Source organism: Solea senegalensis, linkage group LG14 (genome assembly GCF_019176455.1).
Source record: "Solea senegalensis isolate Sse05_10M linkage group LG14, IFAPA_SoseM_1, whole genome shotgun sequence".
NCBI lineage: Eukaryota > Metazoa > Chordata > Actinopteri > Pleuronectiformes > Soleidae > Solea > Solea senegalensis.
Genome location: NC_058034.1, coordinates 1,455,042 through 1,475,895, shown reverse-complemented (window position 1 = coordinate 1,475,895; position 20,854 = coordinate 1,455,042). Strand labels below are relative to the sequence as shown.

At 39.8% G+C, this 20,854-nt stretch overlaps 2 protein-coding genes across 10 annotated transcripts in view; one reads left to right on the top strand and one right to left on the bottom strand.

Moving 5' to 3' along the window:
* mcf2l2 (MCF.2 cell line derived transforming sequence-like 2) overlaps nucleotides 1-20,854 on the top strand; it is a 70,882-nt gene that overhangs the window by 25,341 nt on the left and 24,687 nt on the right. For all 9 annotated transcript variants that reach the window (XM_044044778.1, XM_044044784.1, XM_044044780.1 and 6 more), the window contains 10 exons: nucleotides 65-179; nucleotides 325-444; nucleotides 885-1,076; nucleotides 1,828-2,019; nucleotides 2,107-2,293; nucleotides 2,470-2,573; nucleotides 4,413-4,501; nucleotides 16,620-16,686; nucleotides 18,042-18,157; nucleotides 20,739-20,808. In XM_044044778.1, the coding sequence (XP_043900713.1) occupies nucleotides 65-179; nucleotides 325-444; nucleotides 885-1,076; nucleotides 1,828-2,019; nucleotides 2,107-2,293; nucleotides 2,470-2,573; nucleotides 4,413-4,501; nucleotides 16,620-16,686; nucleotides 18,042-18,157; nucleotides 20,739-20,808 (1,252 nt within the window). The remainder of the gene's footprint in view (nucleotides 1-64; nucleotides 180-324; nucleotides 445-884; nucleotides 1,077-1,827; nucleotides 2,020-2,106; nucleotides 2,294-2,469; nucleotides 2,574-4,412; nucleotides 4,502-16,619; nucleotides 16,687-18,041; nucleotides 18,158-20,738; nucleotides 20,809-20,854) is intronic.
* b3gnt5a (UDP-GlcNAc:betaGal beta-1,3-N-acetylglucosaminyltransferase 5a) lies at nucleotides 5,934-14,214 on the bottom strand. Its single transcript, XM_044044787.1, has 2 exons — nucleotides 13,993-14,214; nucleotides 5,934-8,711 (listed from the first exon to the last, which is right to left on the bottom strand). The coding sequence occupies exon 2, from the start codon at nucleotides 7,956-7,958 to the stop codon at nucleotides 6,792-6,794; it is 1,167 nt and encodes a 388-aa protein (XP_043900722.1). The 5' UTR covers nucleotides 7,959-8,711; nucleotides 13,993-14,214; the 3' UTR covers nucleotides 5,934-6,791.

The window sequence follows — 20,854 nt, the reverse complement described above, 5'->3', positions numbered from 1 at the left end:
TTCTTTCTTTCCTTCTTTGCTGCCTCACGGTGCCCAGTACAACATTTTTCTGTGTGTTTTTCAGGCTCTTGGCTCAGCTTGATGAGACGGACAATGCCTTTGAGCAGTTCTGGTGTAAACACCATCTGAAGCTGGAACAATGTCTGCAGCTACGTCACTTTGAGCAAGACTTCAGAGAGGTGTGTGTGTGTGTGTGTGTGTGACACAGATGGAGACTGGATTTAAGAAGATAAATATGTTGACAGTGTCTCCATTTCTCTCTATCTCTCTCTTTTTGCTCTCTGTATCTCTGTCTCTTCCCTCCTGTCTGTCCATCTTCTCCAGGTCAAAGTGTCTCTCGACAGTCTGATGGACAGTCTTGCCAGCTTGTCAATCATTGGGGATTGTCTGGCCCGTGTCGAACACCTGCTGAAGGAACTTAAAACACTGGAAGATAAGGCTCAGGTACACACACAAACACACACAACAGTTGGATGTTTCTGTATAGGGAGTAAATGGAGATTTACTTAGTTTCAGTAAGTAAATCTCCATTTTACATGAGTTATTAAAGGAGTAAATTATCATATGCTTTGAATGTGTGTGATCTAGTTACAGATTCACTGCTTTTATTCAGTTAGGTTTCAGCAGTTTCAGGCTCTGTGCTCCTTTTTGTTTTATCATAATTATGATCACAGATCACAGAGCATCCAAATATCAAAGCTGGTCAAGCAGGCAGCTTTTTTCTGTAGTTGTAGAGATAGAATAAAAAATGCTCATTGATTTTTAATTGGACTGAATCATTTAGAACTAATGGCTTTTATTCTGACACATATTGATTTCTTTTTTAGTTTCTAATGTTAAGCCATGACTTGCTTTCATCATGTGAGTAAATGTTTTTGTTTCAGCCGACATTAGAGAAAGCTCAGCTCCATGCGCTGCACGGCGACCAGCTGATCCAAAGCAACCACTACGCCGTCGACTCCATTCGACCCAAATGTGTGGAGCTGCGGCGAGTGTGCGATGACTTCAGCAACGAAGCCAAGAAGAAGACGGATGTCTTGTCCAAGTCTCTGCAGATACACACAGGCATTGAGAAGGTGAGAAGACAGTCACACTTACAGTGATCTCTGTTACTCCGCTATCCTGTGTTTCAGTCTTACCCTTTCGTAACGTTGCTTGACTCACCAGCTCTCACCTCAGATTGAGACTGCTGTTGTAGACCTGTGACGTCAAACATCAACGTCACTGGGTTCAGGTTTATTACGTCCAGCACAAAGACACACTGACTGAAAATGTGTTCAGTTGGACTTTGGTGGTCAGATGTCACAGTACGCTGTGATTTCACAAATCTTTATCTTTTAGAACACCTTCAGAACAACTGTACAGATGTATGTATCAGGAACTGTGTCATTTCTTTGCTTTTCTTTGTTTGTTTTGTAATTTTTTATTTTTTCTGTTGTGTTGTTTTTGGTGTTTTCCTGAAGCTTTGATTTGAATGTTGGAGTTAAAGAAGAAAGTCCCTTACTTTGTCCTACACCTTTACACACATTTAATGGTTATTACTTTTTTTGTTCATATAATTAACTTGTTTATATTTATTTTGTTCTTTATCACCCATTTATTTTATTTTGTTATCTTATCCAGTTTATTACACAGGAATGTCCAAGTTGTGGGATTATTAAAGTACATCACGGCAGCCTCATAAAACATGTTTGGCCTCTTGAACCTTAAAATCGGCTTTGGTCAGTGGAGATGTGCAACCACTGAGCACTTCTAGTTATTTCTCTCGCTCTGCTCTTGTTCATGGCCATTTTGAACCTGTTTGAATGTTCTGCCGTTTGTGTGCAGGTGAACCAGTGGTGTGAGTCTGGGATCTACCTGTTGGCCTCTCAGGCTGTAGACAAGTGTCAGTCACAGGAAGGGGCGGAGTCAGCTCTGAGCGACATTGAACGCTTCCTGGAGTCGGCAGAAAAGAACCAGCTAACCGAACTGAGGAACCTCCACAACCAGTACGAAGTCGTGCTCTCTGAGGATTTAAAGGTACGGTCCACAAACACACTGGTTGTCAAGACGACCGGATTCTCTGTTCCTGTCCAAGGGGTTTGAAAGTGAGCTGTTCATCTGCAGGTCAGTGTCCTGAAGGCTCTCAAGCGTCTGGAGGACGTTCAGGAGATGTTTGAGAAGCGGCACGTCAGTCTGAAGAGACTTTCGGCAAAACAGACGAGGCCTGTCCAGCCTGTGGCCCCGCGGCCCGAGTCCTCCCCCAAACGACCCACGGTGAGGAACACCACCAGAACAACAGGAAACCACCAGCGTGAGTTGGACGTTTATCTAACTAATGGACAGAGAAGCTGGTTTTAAGTGTAAGAGTGTAACATTGTCTGATACAAACAGATTTTCTGTTTTGACACATCATTTGAAGACGTGAAGTTACATAATTGGCTCTGATGTGTGAAATAATTTATTCTGTGTGATCTTGCATCATTGCAGCTCTGAGTCGCAGAGCATCTGACAACACCACCAGCGGGAAGCAGACGGCCGACCCCGATCCCAACAAGAAGAAGATCATACGCAAGGCCAAGGGCGGCATCAAGGTACATCCTCTGATCCCACTGACGTCTGATTCTGGAGCAATTAAACCCCAAATAAACACATAGAACATCCTGTTGTAAGATACATATGAGACATATAGACTTTTTTTTAGGTTCCTCCATTTCTCTCATGTCTTTTTTTAATAATTCTGTCCGTCTACTACATCTCACTAATGCCTTGAGTGAATCTGCAAACCTTTTTTTTTACCTTCTGAATGTGTTATCTGTTGAGAGGATGATTTCAAATTCACCACACATGATCATTTTCATTGTTTTCTGATATATTATGTACAAAGCAACTAATCAGTTATTCAGAAAACTACTCAAAAGATTAATAGATTACGAAAACAATTGTGAGTTGCATCCCTAAAAGACTACAATCAGTGTAATACCTACATACACATTTGAATGATAACATATTATTAACATGAGCTACTAATAATATAATAATGTAAAAAGCCTCAGTTGTTGAGCTGAAGACTTCTGCACCAGTGTGATGCACATTGACCGTATTTGCATAAGTCATGCATTGTTGTTAGTAGAACACACACCTTAACAAATTCAGGTAAAGCAGGAACAGAGGCCAAGAAAGAGGAACAGCATTTCCTTCACATCCTGAAAATGGTTGACCAGTTACAACAGAACAGTCTGTGCTTTATCATTTATCATCATCTCTGTGCAATGAAAAGACTTTTCCATAATTTGACTTGAGCATAACAAAGAGCAGATGGAGAAGATCCATTTAATTTAGGACTGTTCTCCTTTAAAGCCGAGGTTCTGCAAAATCCACGTCCACACATCAATGAATGCTCTGTGATTTCATCAGTCTGGTCCAGTTTGCGATATATGACAACCTTTAGCTCTCAAAAAAAAAACCTCCCCCACTTAAAGATGTAGTGGAGTCGAGAAATAGTTTCACATAAGCGCAGTTAAATAACTCATTACACTGAGTCCACATCATAAAAAATAACATTTACTCTGAAACCTCTCTTTGCAAACATCTTGTTTTTAAATCCAGTGATTAGAGGCTATGTGTCTATGTGTATTTTTAGCAGATGTGATGATTGTGTAAACTCCGCCCCTCAGGCGTCATCATTAAATCACTGCTGCTGTTCATCTTTCAGTGTGTGGGTACATATGTGTGTGTTTCACCTTAAACTGATGACAGCAGGACATTTGTGTCACAGCCGAGCGGCTGCTGTTTAAACAAAGTGCCAAAAAATAGTGGCAGAATATCACATTACGTCAAACATGAGCTCTTTTTCTTGGCTCCACTGTGTCCATGTTTGCACTGGGTGTTAAACTGATCTGTGTTGAGACTTAATGCTGGAGCAGTAACCGGGTCTGCAACAACTGACCACTACATAAATCAGTGTTTTATAATAAACATGTCTAATTTCAGATTATTCTGATTATTATTCAGATTATTATTATTTTTTAGTATGTTGACTTATTGGTCTTTGCATTGTGGACATATTTGGGACAGTTGGGATACAAAAATTGATCAATTAGGAAAATAACAGTGTAATAAAAATAATTAGTTACAGCCCCAGCAAAAACAGCTGCTTTTAGGTCACTGGTTCAATGTTTCTTTGTAGCTTTACTATACTTTTTCTTCAGTTACATATTGACTTGTGACTGATAAGATCCTGAACCCCCAACAGGATGTACCTAAATGCACCATTAAACAGTGTTATTGGGTGTACTAGAGAGAAATAAATTGAAAAATGAAACTGGATGTCTTCAGTTTCATTTTTCAATTTATGTTGTTGCAGCATCTCCAAGTCCCAGCAATTAAATACTAATCTATAATGTGTTTTTGTATGTGTGCGTGTGTCACAGATAGAGGTGATGCATGAGGAAAGTCAAGGAGGCTCCACTCACGTCGTCCTGTCCAATGAGACGGAGGAGAGTTTGTCCAACAGACGCAGGTAAGGGCACATCTGGTGGTATTAATGAAAATGGAGCCTTTTCTGTCACACAAATACAAACTGTGGGTATTAGGTCTCTAAAAACCTATTTATTTTGGAAAAATTGAATTTCTCATTGTAAATGAAGGAGTTTATGGCTTTTAACATCACACTGTGTGTGTGTCTCTGATCTTAATGATTTGTGTGGTGGCATCAGATGTAGCCAGTGTTTAAGTTGCTCACTGGACCTTCAGGATGGGGTTTATTTTTATTTGTTGTTGTTTGTCTGCCTCTCCTCTGATTGGCCAGTTATGGATGTATTACCTCCTGTTGACTTGGCATGATTTTGACAGCACTTCACAGTGGGTTGTTTTGGTGTTTTTATGTGGACAAAGATGTTTTAAGAACTAAGAGTGTGTGGACAGGATTATTGTGTTGAAAGTACCCACCTCTGTGTGGAGCAGACTTAAATCAGAAAGTTTTCCTGCTTGATGAAAGAAAATGTTCTGAGCATCAACATAAACAGCAGGTGGTGCTGGTTGTCCAAAAGGTGACATAGAGGACCACTTGTGTTTTAATAAAACTAAAGTGAAGAGGAAGAATGTCAGGGAAACAGAGCAAAGCAGTGCGGTCAAAAAAAGGAAATAGCCCAGAGGGACAGAGAAGTAAAAACAAAGCAAAATCTGAATTCTAGATCTGCAACCTATTATCAGTTACATCATTTTGAAAGTAATTCCTGTTTTCAATTTTAGCTTTGGCTGAGTGAAATGGCCAAAAGTGTTATGGCATGAAAAAAGTATTATATCATTCTATACGGATAATTATCACAACAAAATGTCAGATAATTAAAGATAAAGTTTTGCACCTGTGTGAATGAAAGATTTCACAAATCTGGTTCAAAGCATTTAATTGGTATGGTGTCTTGTTCTCAAAGTGTGTTTGCACAATACATATACATAATATCGCTATATAGAACCTTTGTTATATTGCCATTGTACTATTGTCCAGCCCTTATATCATGATAATACTGACATTGTGTGTCTGTGTGGCAGCGTCTACATTCTTCAGCTACTAGCTGCTGTTAGGTACACATGTTCAATTTCTGACTAATGCAACTTATTGCATTTAGGCACGTAGACATGGTAGAGTAGACAAGAAGAGCAGTTAACGTTCAAGCTGAGCATCAGAATGAGGAAGAGAGGTGATTTAACTGACTTTGAATGTGGAATGTTGGCTCTTTGTTGGTCTGAGTATTTCAGAAACTGCTGATCTTCTGCGGATTTTCTGTGTATGACTCAGCAAAATGTCTGTCCTGTGCCAATGTCCAATTAGTGATTACTTTTTTGTATGGAAATATACATGTTTCAGTTCAGTAATTCTCAAATTGTGAACCACATGCTCCTGGTGGGCCACAAAGGTATTGTAGGAGGGGCATGAAGTCATTAAAAACAAATAAATTCACACATTTTTATTTTCAGTTTTTGCAATTAAGCTTCAAAGAACTGTGAACTATTTACAATCAATTTAAAAAATAACCAGAAGAAAACAAAAAAACAAAGCGTTTTGTGGACCTAGTATTACAGGTGTCACCAGATTTGCTGACCACTCACATTAGAACACATCTCTCATATGTAACGTGGAAGTTTGACTGTCCTTACATCTGGCTGTGTTATTCTTCAGTTTGTAGTGGTGAAAAACACGTGGTCTATGGTGACGTCTGCTAAAAGTCTTGTTTTGTTTCTAAAATGCAAAGATATTTGGATGCAAAAGCTACTCGTGTTACAAAGATGTAAAACCACGATATTCGTACATTGTACTCTAACAAACACTCACAACTTTACACTTTAAAATGCAACAGCAATCATACATCATTTACTGAACTCTTTTCCTCATTGATAGTATTAAATAGCAAGTTTCAAGGTAATATGTGGTTAAACCTCTTCAGAGGAGTAACAGTGTGAATGGCTGTGGAGGTGTCGTCGCTGTAAAAACACCTGCACAGTGAAACACAAACCATCCAATCACTGAGGATCCAGTGTTTGCATAAGAGAGCAGCTTTAATCTTAAATAAGACACAGCAAACACATATCACAGGGCTTGTTACTGGGAAGTCGCTGGTTCGAAGGGCTGTGGTAACCCTGAGCAAGGTGCCCAAAAAACAGTGCTGCCCAGTGCTTCTGCGCTCAGTTTGTGTTTCCACGATTGGTGTGTAAAAAAGGATGGGTTAAATGCAGAGGTCATCTTTACTATTATTAACTGGTGTGTGTGCAAATAAAACTAATTCAAAATGTTCCCCCATTCTGCTGAACATTTATGTAAAAGCAGCCATGCAGGGGTATGTGCTGTGGTAATATGGCAGGCACAGCAGCATCATTCTCACTGCTGTGCAGTAAACACTTCCCGTAAACCCTCTGTACTTGCTATACACTGCCTCATTTGTTGCTGTTCGCCACAGAGAGTGCACATCGGTGTGACCGTGTGATGTGATCATGCGATCATAGATGCAGGGGTGGTATGGAGCCTTGCCCTCCCCGGAAAAGTGCACATGCTCCTGGGGAGACACCCTCATGGCCTTGGCACAAATCCCCATGAAGACGTCATCAATGTAGATGGAGGACTTTAGCAACAGAGTGGCATGGTAGATCTTAGCAACCACGTCCCCTGAAACTACGTACCCTGCTCCTGCCGTGTAGTCCGGGTAGGACGGCCATGGGTACAGGTCATAGGGAACATAATACTTGCTGCTCTTGCGGCGATTTGGAGGAGAACCTCTGTGTACATGTCCCACCCACAGATCTTTAGCCCCCGATTGGCTTCTTAACCACTTAACCAAATTGGGCATGTGGACAAAGATGTCGTCATCGGCAGACATGAGGAAACGTGCCTGTGGACAGTACTCGTGGCACCAGTGGAACTGCAGGATCAGTTTGGTCGTCAGGTTGTGGAAAGTGTCCTCAAAGTCCTGCTGGATGAGGTCTCCATAGGCCTGGTCCTCCTGCAGCAGTGCACTGTGTACTCGGGATCGCCATGTTAAGTCTGGGTGCATCCCGAGGGCAAACAGCACCTTCACGTTCGCCTTCAGTTCTGACCAAAAAAGGCTCTCGTTCCCCCACGTCTCCCTGATGGCCTGACGCTGCTCAAAGTTCTCTGGCGACGATTTCACAAACAGAAGGAGGAGGACGTTGTCTTGGCTTTTTCCGTCACCGTCACCTCCGCATTTACTCGGATGATTAATGAGGTACTCATAACTCCTTCCACCACCACCATTCTTTCCTTTGTGATGTTTAGAGGTGACGGAGAAGGATGAATTGAGAAATTCGTAGCTGTTGACTAGGTAGCGATATGTATAGGATCTCACGTGACTAACCACATGGTGATCCAGATCCTCCCAGCACACCATCACCATGCATAGCACCAGGCATGTAGTTAGCAGCTGCACGCACTGGATCTTATGGATACGACGGAAATTGAAGAACATTGTGAGGGGGGTTTGTCTGAATACACGAGTATCCGCCACTCTCCTGGTGTCCTTCTTGGTCTTCTATTCTTCTTTTAATTTGAGAGTTATTTAAACTATGCCTCATTTCCTTATGAGGCTTAAATAAGACCTTTGCACATTTAAGGCGACGCAAGTAAATGGCTTGAAATGATGATTATGACTTTGATGTTACTACTGTATCACTCACTCTTCACTTACTCACTCACTCACTCACTCATCTTCTACCGCTTTATCAATATTTTAACACATCTGTCAGTCAGTTTGAGGAGATGACTTGATTTGATTATGTATATATTTTTAGTGATATGTCATCAACAGCTGGTTTGATCAGTATCCATCAAAAGCAAAGCTTTGAAAGAATCAAGTTTGTTTGAAAAAATAAAAAAAATAATTGAATGAATTAAATGATTTGGTGTGCAAAGGTGCTTACATTCACTCTCCTTTCATCAATCTATTTGTCCTCCCTCTCATCCTTGACTTAATCTTCCATTGTCTTCCTCACACATTTTCTTTTTCATTCCTCTTGTGCTGATGACCAGCTGACCTCTCCTGAGTCAAGTCCAGTCAGCTTGAGTCTGAAGTCTCAGCCGTGTGGGTGCTCTGTCTCTCAACTTTTTCTGATTTTGTGTGAAGCAAAGCTCCTTCATAGCGATTGGACGACTGGCATCTTGCTTGTGTCCTGAGTCCGACCCCTTTCTTGGATTATTTCTCCGTCCTCCTCCTCTCCGGTTACTGTGATGTCAGCGTGCAATGAAAAGGGGAAAAACAATGTCAGAGAATTGTAGATAACGTAGTTCATGCTTGTATTTTTTTAAGTTTTATAGACCTGTTTCACCAAATGGCACCTTATTAATTATATTATGATACACACTTGGTGCCCTTTAACAATTATTTGGTCCCAGAATGCTAGGAAAGAGTCTTGTCTTGTCTCTGTGGGACATGACGTCTTTCTACAAAACGAAGCATTCAGAGAACACGTTCTATCCATTTTTGTTTGTCTCTGTGGTGGATTTAGGTGCTTGAGTTGTGATTATGTTTGTCAACATGTTGAACGACAAACTGAAAAATATGATGTTTAACAATGAAATTATTATTTGTCCCTAAATGTTATTCATTTCATGCAGTGCTAATTAATTCTATCCATTGTTGAAAGAGCAAGGCAGTATTCCTAAATCTTTCTTGACAAAATGAGTCATCAACATCATTGTTGTAGCTCTCTATGATTATTACTCCTTTATGATTTAAGATTCTTATGATTTTAGCGTTCTTTGTCTTGATTGTTAGTCTTGGCAGTGAAATTTATGGTAACTGCTTTATTGCATAAGCTGGAATTTAATAGTGATCTTAGTGGTAAAATGCACTTTTTATTGCTGTGGTTTGATTCTGTGGTGTAACACTGTTGCCCAGAGCTGTGGGAGTTTAATGCAGATTATTTGGTAGCACTTCACAATAAGATAAGAGTTATGGCATTTTTATTATTAATGATAATATTATGTTATAACTCATTAGATAAAAAAAAGCAGCTTTCATTTGTTGCTTGGCAAATGGTAAGTTGAGCGATTTTGTCTCTTTTTGGCAGCGACAGGAAATAGTTATAAACTTCAGCGTAAAGTAAATACAGTCAGAGATAAATGGCTTCACATACGTAAGAGAGATTTGGAGTACACCAAAGCTCAGATGCTATGTTCAAATTAAAGAGGATTACTTTACTGAACCTTATTCATTTAAGAAGAGTGCTGAGGTCCTTGTATGCTCAGGATCTGGTTCCCTTCCACTGGCAATTGAAAGAGGCAGTTATAAAGGTATCCCTGAAGGGCGTGGTGTAAGTGTGTTATGTGATTTCAATGTTGTTGAGGATGATTTTAGTTTTCTGCTCCACTGCCCTGGATACACAGAGCAGAGGGAAATTTAGTTTGAAAGGGTCCAGGAAAACAACACTGATTTGTTTAGATTGTGACAATGTGTGGCACTAGTCTATAAATGTTTATTATTCATATGTAAAATGAGTAATCTCTTTGTGTGCTGCTACCTGTTCTTTAACATAAATATAACATAGTTGTCTACATATATAGTTATGTGGTGCTGGTGCTGAACAGGCGTGAGCTCAGAGTTGAGTTTAAGTACATGTGTTGCTGTCATTTAAAATGTCTGTGGTGATGATGCAGGACTAGCTTTTTTTGGAGACACCTCAAACCATAAGTGTCTCATGAACAAGCCTCGTGCACACTGAGGGATAAAATGCATGTTGTTAAGTGGTTTGATCAAATGAACTTGCTGTTATTGGTTAAAGCTTTTTCTCACCCCCTCAACTTTATGTTGGTAATCAGACGTTCTAAAGGAGGACTTTATGTCTCTCACATGCCTCTGTGACTCAGTAATACAGTCAAAAATAACATCACTGCTGAGAGGTCGCACACGGTGCAGGCGATTCATTATCAGCTGTATCACTTGGTGACTGTGAAGGCATCCTGTTTGCTCTTGAGGACATGGAAACACATCCTGTCAATTTCATGAATTCCTGCCGCCTTCAACTCTCCTTTTCCTCTGTGATCGTTCAGTCTAATAATAGAACAGTCCACACATTAGCAATATCTCATATGACAGCAGAACCCAGTCCATTTCAAAGTATCAAAGTAAATGTCTATCTGTAGTTCAACAATTTTATTCTACTTCATCTATTTGTAGATTTTATAATATTGCATCTGATGGTCTGATCTCATGGAACTAGAAGTCTTCAAGAGTCCAACTGGAACATAGGACGGAAGACTCAACCAACCCAGAGCCCGTACAGGTTTAGGTCAAAGTTTTATGCGGTCAGTTTTAGCTCGGGTCCCATTCTATTACCACTGGTACTAGTAATGTTTAAAATGATCTATAATCTTAATTCATATACTGTAATTGCATAATGATAATCAAGTTACCCCAGTCATTTTTCTTGGTTCTTTACAGATCCAGGGCCCAGATTTTGGGCACAAATTGAACTAAATTAGAACCAAAGTAGACATTGAATTGTGATTGACAAGTTGGAAAAGTAATGATTTCTAAAGTAATCAGACTAGCCTTCAAACCCAAAACTCACCATTGTATATTGTAAACACCCCCAAACTGCCTTCATGGACGGTTGGTGAGCTGTGAATGTAAGTGCTGACCCTGCATACACAGCTATAATAGAGGGGCTTTAGCCTTGAGCAGAGACATGCTTCATAATAGAGAAAACACATTTCCACAGCAGCACATTTTGACTGGACAACAATAGAGAGCTGTGACAACATGAGGCTTGGGCGTGGGCACTTCCTGTGACTAGACACAGATCCACTGTTTAGATTGTTTAGACTCAGAACAGGAACATCCCCATTACATTTCCTTGTTGTCTTTATTAGTAAAATGACTGCACCAGGCCATCATCACTAGACGCCCAATCCACCTGTTTCTTACCATAATGTTATTTTTTCTGGGACTTTTCATTTATTTGCTTAATTGTGTCACACTTGCCACGAAAAGAGAGGATACATGGAAATGGATCTCCTTTTATTCATGTCACCATTGATGTTCAAAGGCCTTCAAGTTGACTGAAACAGCTTCATTAAATTGACAATGACACCACAATTATGTGAGGTGTGTCCTCCCAAAGGAAGGCGTGATCAGAGCACATCTTTCTTCAAAAGTGTCTCTGGAAAATTTGAAAATGCCGAACCCAAACCAACTGCTGTGTTTATGGGGGTCGGCAACCACTTTAGCTCTTATTGGGCTACAGAATCGCATAGGATACGGTCACCCACCTAGATGCACATAATATAGTCGAAGGAAACGGACATCATTTTACTTGCCTGGCTCACTCCAAACTGCAGCTCAATCTATTTTGAGATTTATGAGTCTGGAAAGGGTGTAGTCACCTCCATTTTGCAAGAGGCGTGGTCAACAGACATAGAAGAAGGGCCTTGTAAGCAATTGGATGAACCTACAACCACTCAGACCAATGATCCTGAAGACGTGTCAACAACCGAGCTTGTTGTAGTTTTCTAGGAGTGGTTGCTATCTAGTAACGGCGTCTAACAACTTGAAATGGACATTTAACAGCCCAACCGAAAGACAGCTGATCTTCAGTGGCCGCCATGTTGGATGTATACAAAAGCTGCTAGATGTCTCTTCTCTGTCGTCAGTGCATTAAGCACTCCAGGGGTTTGTCATTCTGAAGTTGACCAAAATGGCATCCTTGCCAGACACATCTGCATCTGTGAAATCAAATCACTGGCAGACTCGGCTGGATTCATCTAAGGCTATTATTTTACATTTGCTGTAATGAAAGCATCAGAACTATGCTTAAAATATGGGAAAGTTTGGTTGGAAGAACAGTAAATTATCTTTATATGTTTGATACAAACCCTTAGTTATAATGTTATAACTAAACAATAAAAATGTAAACAAATGTTATTTATCTCTGACAAATAGACAAAATGTTGCAGGGAAATTTAATTGATTAACTGATTAAAAGTGTTGTAACATTGCAAAAAAAGCTCTGTCAAGTAATACTATCAAACCTGGATTCACTTCCTGTGTGCAGTATGTTAATGTTGCAGTTTGACACAGTCTAAAAACACTGCTATACTGAGAAACACTGAAAGAGTCGTGTGAAGCTGATAGACTGAATAAACACTGTGTGAATTTGACAGTGGTTTGAATGTTACAGACATTTGTTTATAGTCAAAGGAATCTAAAGTTTTAAATACTGAGCAACAAACTGACTAAAACCTCAGCAGTAGGTGAACTGATGCAATGCCACATGATTGACGTGAATCAGGTTAAATGTTGTTCATTCACATTTTTCTTTAGTTCAGCAGATGATGCAGATGCTTCACAGCTGTTTGAATAACAGGAAGTTGCTGATGATTTCCTTGACCTTTGCTTAACCAGTCCTGCTTCTCTTGTAAATGAGTAGCTTTGAATGTAAGCAAATGTCCTACTGTCGTGATGGTTGGTCATCAGGCTGCTTCTTCTTTTTTTTTACTGGTACTAGTTACTTTTGACAAAGTTAATCTTTTTGCCATATTTGTATGTTTGTTTGATTTTGAGTTGGGCTCTCTAGGTTTTGTTTGTTGTTTGTTTGAGACAAACAACACATTTTTTTTATTTGTTACAAATGAACTGTCCACATTATTTGTAGCTTTTTTCTAATTTTAATTTAAATGAATTGTTCAGGGAAATCATGAGATGGTTTTGTTAGGGTCTTGATTTGTTTGTTGACTTTTGTTGGTTTATTTTCTGCCTCTGTGCTGGTGACTCCCAGTGGCAGGTTGTCCGGCTGAACATGATATCTCAAGAATGCTTTGAGTTCATTTCCTCACATTTGATACAAAGGTTTACATGATTTACATATAGAGTGATTTGATTTTGGGGGTCAAGGGTCACTGGGTTGATGCCCTACCCTAACCCATAAGGCTCAGTAATGTATGTACAATGTATTTGATTTTCACTGAAACTTCATCGCATGTCAGGATCAATGAAATGAAAGGCTTTCCCACATCTGTAACGATCCTGTTCACTCCACACAAGGATCCAGTTGCTGTCATGAGTAGTGTTGAGAAAACGTGCAGCATTCTGACTTACACTGTAAACACAGGGAAAACTCACAATTTACTTTGACAAGCCACAACATCAAGTAGGATTGTACAAGCTACTCGAGTCAGTCAGAACATTAATCAGATGAATCGGTTTGAGTGTTTTTATTTTCCAATGATATCCATTTTACAGTCGTAGAAGAGAAACCAAACCAGAACATGTTCACATTGTTTGATCTTTTTTGGACGAAATAACTATTGATTAATTGTGATAAATAATCACTAATTACATTGTTAGTTTCAGTCTTGATTTATTCACATGAGGACCCAGTAACAGGTTAGATGTGGTGATCGTTTCTCACACTGACTGTGAGTCGTCTGATTACATCACAGATTCTATGTTATAACTATATTAACACACACACACACACACACACATACGAGAGAGAGAGACTTACCAGTTATTCAGGTGGACGTGGGGTAAAGATAAATCCTCCTCTGCTCATCTATTTCTTTTCCCTACAGCTTTTCTTTTCCTGTCACTCTCTCTTTCCTTCCTCTGCTCATCTTATTCCCAGTCAGTTGCAGTTGTCCAGCTTCCTCTGTTCGCCCTGAAGATTCCTGACTGAGCTTCTGAGCGTGGGTGTGTGAGTGTGTGGGTATACTGGGGTGGGTGGGTGGTTTTTGTGCTGTAAACTGGGAGGAACAACTTTACGACAGGGGCAGACCTCTATACATCTCCTCTTCTTCGTTCCTCCTTCCTGTTTGTAAATGTTTTTGCATGGACGAACAAAGGAGGTGATTCAATGTTGCGTGACTGTACACACACACACACACAGTTATGAGTCTTTCACTACAGATGCATCAGTATCAGTGTTTATTTTTTGCTGACATGAAGGTACGGGACAAAAATCGATACCTCCGTACTATATAATTGCCTTTAATATTTGCATATGTTTATATATTGCAGAAATTCACTTTAAGCCATAAATGAAGCTTAAAACCAGTTTCTTCGACTATCACTCATAAAACAATGTTTAAATTAGGATTTATCAACTGATACGTTTTTATTCGGATAAAATATTTGGCTTCTTTTGGCTAATTATTTCTATTTATTCATGGTAAAGTTTATGGTCAAAGCTGTCACTGTTATATCTAAACAAATGTCTGTTACATTCAAACCTTTTTCACATGTGTTCATAAAGGGTTGATTGAGCCAACTCTACACAACTCTTAAACCCATTTAATCCTGGGTTAGGGTTTTTTGACCAGTGGGGAAGAACTATTACAAACATTCAGTATGTGCATCTGCCTGTGAGTGCAGGTTTGAAAGGGTTGCCTTCGACTATTTTCCTGTGAGTAGGCGGGAATGTGTTCAATCAGCATTTACTCACAGTTAAAATAACTCTGTAATGCACACAGGTTCTTATTGGCTTCTGCTCCGATCCAAGACGCAAGTGAACTCCTCTGCTTAATTTTTGGCAGCATTGCAAATTCTTGAGTCATTTCCGGCACAATGCTGAGACGCTCATTAATCCTATGTCGGTTAGCACAGCTGTTGGCCATGAATGTTTCTAAGCAAATCTTACTTTTAAAGACTTTCAACAGGTCTCTGTTTTTAAAAAGTATTCTATTTGACACATCACATGATTCTGTCTCCTGAATATAATCTCTTACCTTCAGGCGAACATCATAATGCTTGCAAATATAAAACCAACTGTCTTGTACGCTCTTGTTTATTTTTAATTTATTCCAATGTTAATCACACTACTTAACAAGGAAGCAAATGAATGAAGTTAAGTTTCTCAATAAGCACTGCCTACATTTCTAGTATTCCTTATATTTGAAATGTTTTAGGGCAGATACGATACTCATTTTCTTGGACAAGTGCAATATAGGGTGGAGTGGCTCAGTGGTTAAGACCGTTACCCTGTGTGCAGAAGATATCATGGTCAACTCCACGCCTGGCTCATTCTACTCAATTCCCTTATAAGCGTCTGCTAAATGACATTTTTTGATGATGTTATTTATATACTGTGAATTGCTTGCTGTATTGCTGTGTGTTGTTCTTCAGCTATTGTAGTACTTTTGCTCAAGAATAACTTCCCTGTGGGGACAACGAAGTACACTGTATTGACAAAAGTATTCAGACACCTGACCATTACACCAACAGAGTTTTCAAATACATAGAGTATACATTACTTTAATATGGAGGTGGTCCCTGAATGATTCTGAAGTGTTTCTGTGTGGAGGTAAGGGCCGAGCCCAAAGCCTGATTAAAACACCTGAATTCAGTAGGTGTGGCCACATACTTTTGTCCATACAGTGTATGTTTGATTTGATTTGATTGAAACCTGTGACAAGCAGAAGCCGAGGAGGGAAGTGTGATGCTGGATACTGTTGTACATGTTGTACTTGTACTACAAGTAGAGGTTTAGTATGAAGTCATCAAATAAAAATGACACTACTTATTAACACCACCTTGCAACAAAGTCCCACTGCTCTGCTAACGTCTGATAACCGCCTCCAGCACCTCAGTAGTCCAGCGACAAGTACATGTGAGTGCAGCCTCACTCACCTGAACCAAATGTAGGCTGTTATTTATCAGTGTGCTGTCACATCAGTAACTCATGAATGTTGGACATAAACTTCAGAGACAAATATGTAGAGAAAGCATCATAATTGAACTGAACTTAACAGACCAAATGGATCCAAATGGACTGAAAATGACTGGGAACTTTGTACAGTATTTTTTAATTGTGCCACTTTTGGTTGTTTGGGAGATGAATCCTGATAAAGTCTGATCTCACCACACAAACTCTTCTCTCATCACCGCGGTGCCATGAAAAGCCATTACTGTGTTTTCATGTTGTTGCATTAGACAGAGCGAGTGTGGACAGAGCTATAGTGAAGCGCAGACACGCCGCACTCACATGACCAAAGAGCACTTCACAGAAGTGTTTATTACTGGCACTGATTTATTGTTTTGTTTGTGAGCCTGAATTGAGTGAACATAAGAGCAACGGCAGATGAATAAATAAATAATTGGCTCTTTTCATAACAAGCTCATTCTGATTATGTGCAGGCACATCATGACGGAGCTGATTGAGACGGAGAGGCTGTATGTGGAGGAGCTGCAGAGCATCATGGAGGTATAGTTCACACAGACAGAGAATCTTTATATTTTCTGATACGAGCAATAAAGCACTGTTCACATGTAACAACTTAAAAGGAGGGAAAAATGCATTGAAGAAGCCTGAGGTGTTTTTATCCAAGTTCCTGTCACGTCTGCTGTTACTAGAATCCACCAGTGTATTTGCAGCCTCAATAATGTAGTTAACACATTCAACAACAACAACAACAAAATATATCAAAACGGAGATAATGGATTACAAGCGTACCATTTTTCTCACAGCAGCTTTGGCAGCCAAGGCTTGTGTGGAAAAAAGAAAAAGCTTTGCCATGTTTGAGTGCATCTGATCCTTTAAACCCCAAAGAATCGAGTTTGTCTGTATAATTGGCGGTTTAAAGACCAGTTTGATCTACTTATTTGGCCTAACTATCAAAAGATGCTCTGTAAGTGCTCCCTGCACTTGAAAAAATGTAATTTCCTCATCTCAGTGCATGTGGTTGCACCCAAAAAAGATAGAAAACAACAACAACAACAACAGTGCTTTCCTTTGAGCTTCATTTAAAACAACACATTTATACATGGAAAACATGCTACATATGAACAGCTTCTAAACCTCCTTTCTGTTATGGTGTATTTACACCAAACACATGATACATACAAATATGCGCTGCAAATACTCAAGTGTTTGTGTCACACGGAGGCCTCTCCATACCAGAGTTACACACATGATCCACTTTCATTTATACCAAGTGTGCACTCATGTCTAATCTGCGTCACACATTCATGTTGAACCACCACGATGCACGTTTACATGAGGTCCACACGTATCCTAGCACACACAGGTGGCAGCATTTACTGTACGTCAAAATGACACAATCAATAAGTAGGTTCCAACGTACTGAACCTGAATGATGAAAATAAAACAACACACATCATCAAAGTGACTTGACCCTACACAACGTCAGCAGACTGTGGATGCAAAAACTGTACATTTGCATTTCCCTCATGTGAGTAACAATAGCAAACACAAGAATGTTTGTCAGAGGAGGCGAAGCTTTTTATTTCTTAAAGTTGGCTTGGCTCTCATTGTGTCATGCAGAGTTTTTACTTAAGGTCAAAAGTTTCCACTTGAGCAAATGAAACAAAAACATTTGTCATTATGTAAAAAATGCTGTGATACAGAGTTAGTGTTATTATTTCCATGATCTCATATCCAAGTAACACTGGATTAAGTCACATTGATTACCACTTTCAGATTAAACAGCCTGCCTGGAAACAGACACACCTGAGCAGGTACTCGGGTGTCATCGTCACTCGCCTCACAAATATCATCATCATCATCATCATCATCATCACTGTTGTTGTCCTCCCCAGGGTTATTTTGCAGAGCTGGATAATTCTGAGCTCAGCCACCTCACGCCGCCTTCCCTGGAGAACAAAAGGGACGTGCTGTTTGGAAACCTGCCTGAGATTTATGAATTTCACAACAGGTTGGTGTCATGCTGTTTTTACGTTGCCCTACCACGTGCTCATTTCTATTTACTAGTATTCACAACGTATATTGAACTGTCCATCCTGGGTTAAGGACACCTGGTTAAGATCTTATGAGACAAATTGGGATTTGTGAATATAAAATAACATTTATCGGTGTGAAAAAAAAACAGAATAATAGCAAATTAGGTCTCACCACCAATTGAGAAACATATGGGAAAATAACACTTATTCCTTATATTTCTTGCATAGTTTAGTTCAAACACTGACTGTCTAAACATTCACACCTCACTGGGTGATGCCCACACGGAACTGGTTCACTAATCTTTCTGTTCCTGAGCCCCAGGGCCATATTTCTCCTTTCACAGGCACCTTTTGTGTGCTACACACATAAGTTCATGACGTGAGAACCAGCAAAAAAAAAAAAGTTGTCGCCCAAAGAAAAGGTCACACACTTATGTGCATATTTCGTTGGAGCGCCTTTAGCGTTGATCAATTGTTAATGTCACAAGGTTTGTTTCCGTCCAGTGTTGCATTCGTTTTTCACCAAGATCTTGTATTGATGATGAGAGAGTCTGACCACGGAGCAAATCCTTCACCAGCACATCTTAAAGATTCTCAGTGGGGTTAAGGTCTGGACTCTGGTGTCTCATGCTCCCTGAACCACTCTTTCACAATTTGAGCCTGATGAATCCTGGCATTGTCATCTTGGAATATGCCCGTGCCGTCAGGGAAGAAAAAATCCATTGATGGAATAATCTGGTCACTCAGTATATTCGGGTAGTCAGCTGACCTCACATGATGTTACTGAACCTAGACCTGAGATCATAACACTGCCCCACAGACTTGTACATGATGGGTGCATCACTTCATCTGCTTTCTCTGTGCCTCAGGGCCATTGTGAGGTGTTGTCCGTCTTGACTCTCTCTTTGCTTCAGACATCTTATTTCTCCACAACACGCAGCTAAATGTTGTCGTGTTCACTGTCTGATGTTTAACTGTTTTGAGGAGAATCTTAAAGAAATGATTTGAGATATTAGCTAAAGATTTAGAAACAATGAGTTTGAAAAGAAAAGGAGGATTATTCAATAAACACATTAAATATTGTCTTGTAATAGTGTGGTTTATATACATATATTGACCAGAACAGCATTAAATGCACCGTATTTGAAGTAGAAGATTTCTGTAGAACATGTACTTTATGAGTATGTATGAATGCTTTCTGTCCTTCAACAAGAACCTCCATGAATAGAAAAAATGTGTGTTCTATTCAGGGCACAAATTAGACAAATTAAAAATGGGATCTTTCACTGACACACTGTCCTCATACTTTCTGCAGTCAGAGTGTGCATGTGTTACTGAAAGGACCTACTGTCCTCTGGGGTCAGAGGGGCCCCTGACTTGGAGCCTATTAGTGAAAATTCCATCTCTAGTCACATAACTTAGTTAAGAGAAGGTCTGCTTTTTGACTCCTGACTCTCTTTAAATCAGTTCAGCATTTAATTGTGCATTTATCGGTTCATTCAGTCCTGATGCTGCACATTGTGGCAATAGTAACATCATTAAATCCTAAACCAGACTGCCAAGCACTCTGTAATGCATTGTACAGTCAGTATGTTGCATCATTAGGTGTTCAGAGAGTCAGTGTGTATCTGCAGCAGCAGGAAGATTAAACCAGGCCTACAGTAACACCTGAATATAATAACACAATACACTGGTGGATTCTAAGTGTCGGTTTTTTGAGGAAAAGTAAACGTTAAAGTAAAAACTGTTGTAACCTCAAGCTGAGGAAGATCCCAGGAACCACTCTACCTCGACTAAGACAACAAAGACAAAAAAAACCAAAACAATTACAAGACAACTTCATAGCTTGGTTTCCTTGAAGCACTTACTTACTTCTGGCTCTTGTTTGTACCCAAATGTTGAAAAGCACTTATTGTAAGTCGCTTTGGATAAAAGTGTCTGCTAAATGACGTGTAATGTAATGTCACCAAGTCCAGTTCTGAACATTGCCTGTCCATCCTGAATGTGTCCTAAGATCAGATCACAAAAAACACATGTGGACGTAGTTTGATTTGACATTCCTGAGCTGCATTAGAACATTAGAGACCGCCCTCCTCTGCTGATGCAATTTGTTTTTCTGCAGTCATCAGCGCTTACTTTATTAGTCGCTACCACAATATTAACACTGACCATCACATGATTTCTTGTTTCATGTTACAGCACAGTGAGGAGAGGTTTTGATTGTCTGTCACTGTCACACACTCACACACACACATACACACGCTGACAGCAAACACATGTACAGTCATGATGTTCAGTATGTATTTGAGTAAAGAGAAGCCAGATCAATCTCATGTTGTCATCCACGATGTATTTGAATTGATTGCAGTTGGATCACTGATGACTTGATGTTAATTCCAGGTCTAATTAGAGCCACACACTGTGATTCTGTTACGTATGGTTCAGGATCAGTTTTTGTTGTCTGTCCTTCATCATATTTACATCTGTCACTGTCTTGTTTGATAGATCGTTTATAAAGAATTGTTTTAATCCTGTTTGTATGTAAACAACCTGCAGGACGTTTCTGAGGGAGTTGGAGAACTGTATAGAGAAGCCAGAGATGGTGGGAACCTGCTTCCTGAAGAGGGTGAGTGACTCATAAACAGAGGTGGGAGGTAAATGAGTACCAGTGC

Excerpts from the sequence above, each read along its gene's own strand:
- b3gnt5a (XM_044044787.1), bottom strand. The coding sequence starts at position 7,958 with ATGTTCTTCAATTTCCGTCGTATCCATAAGATCCAGTGCGTGCAGCTG.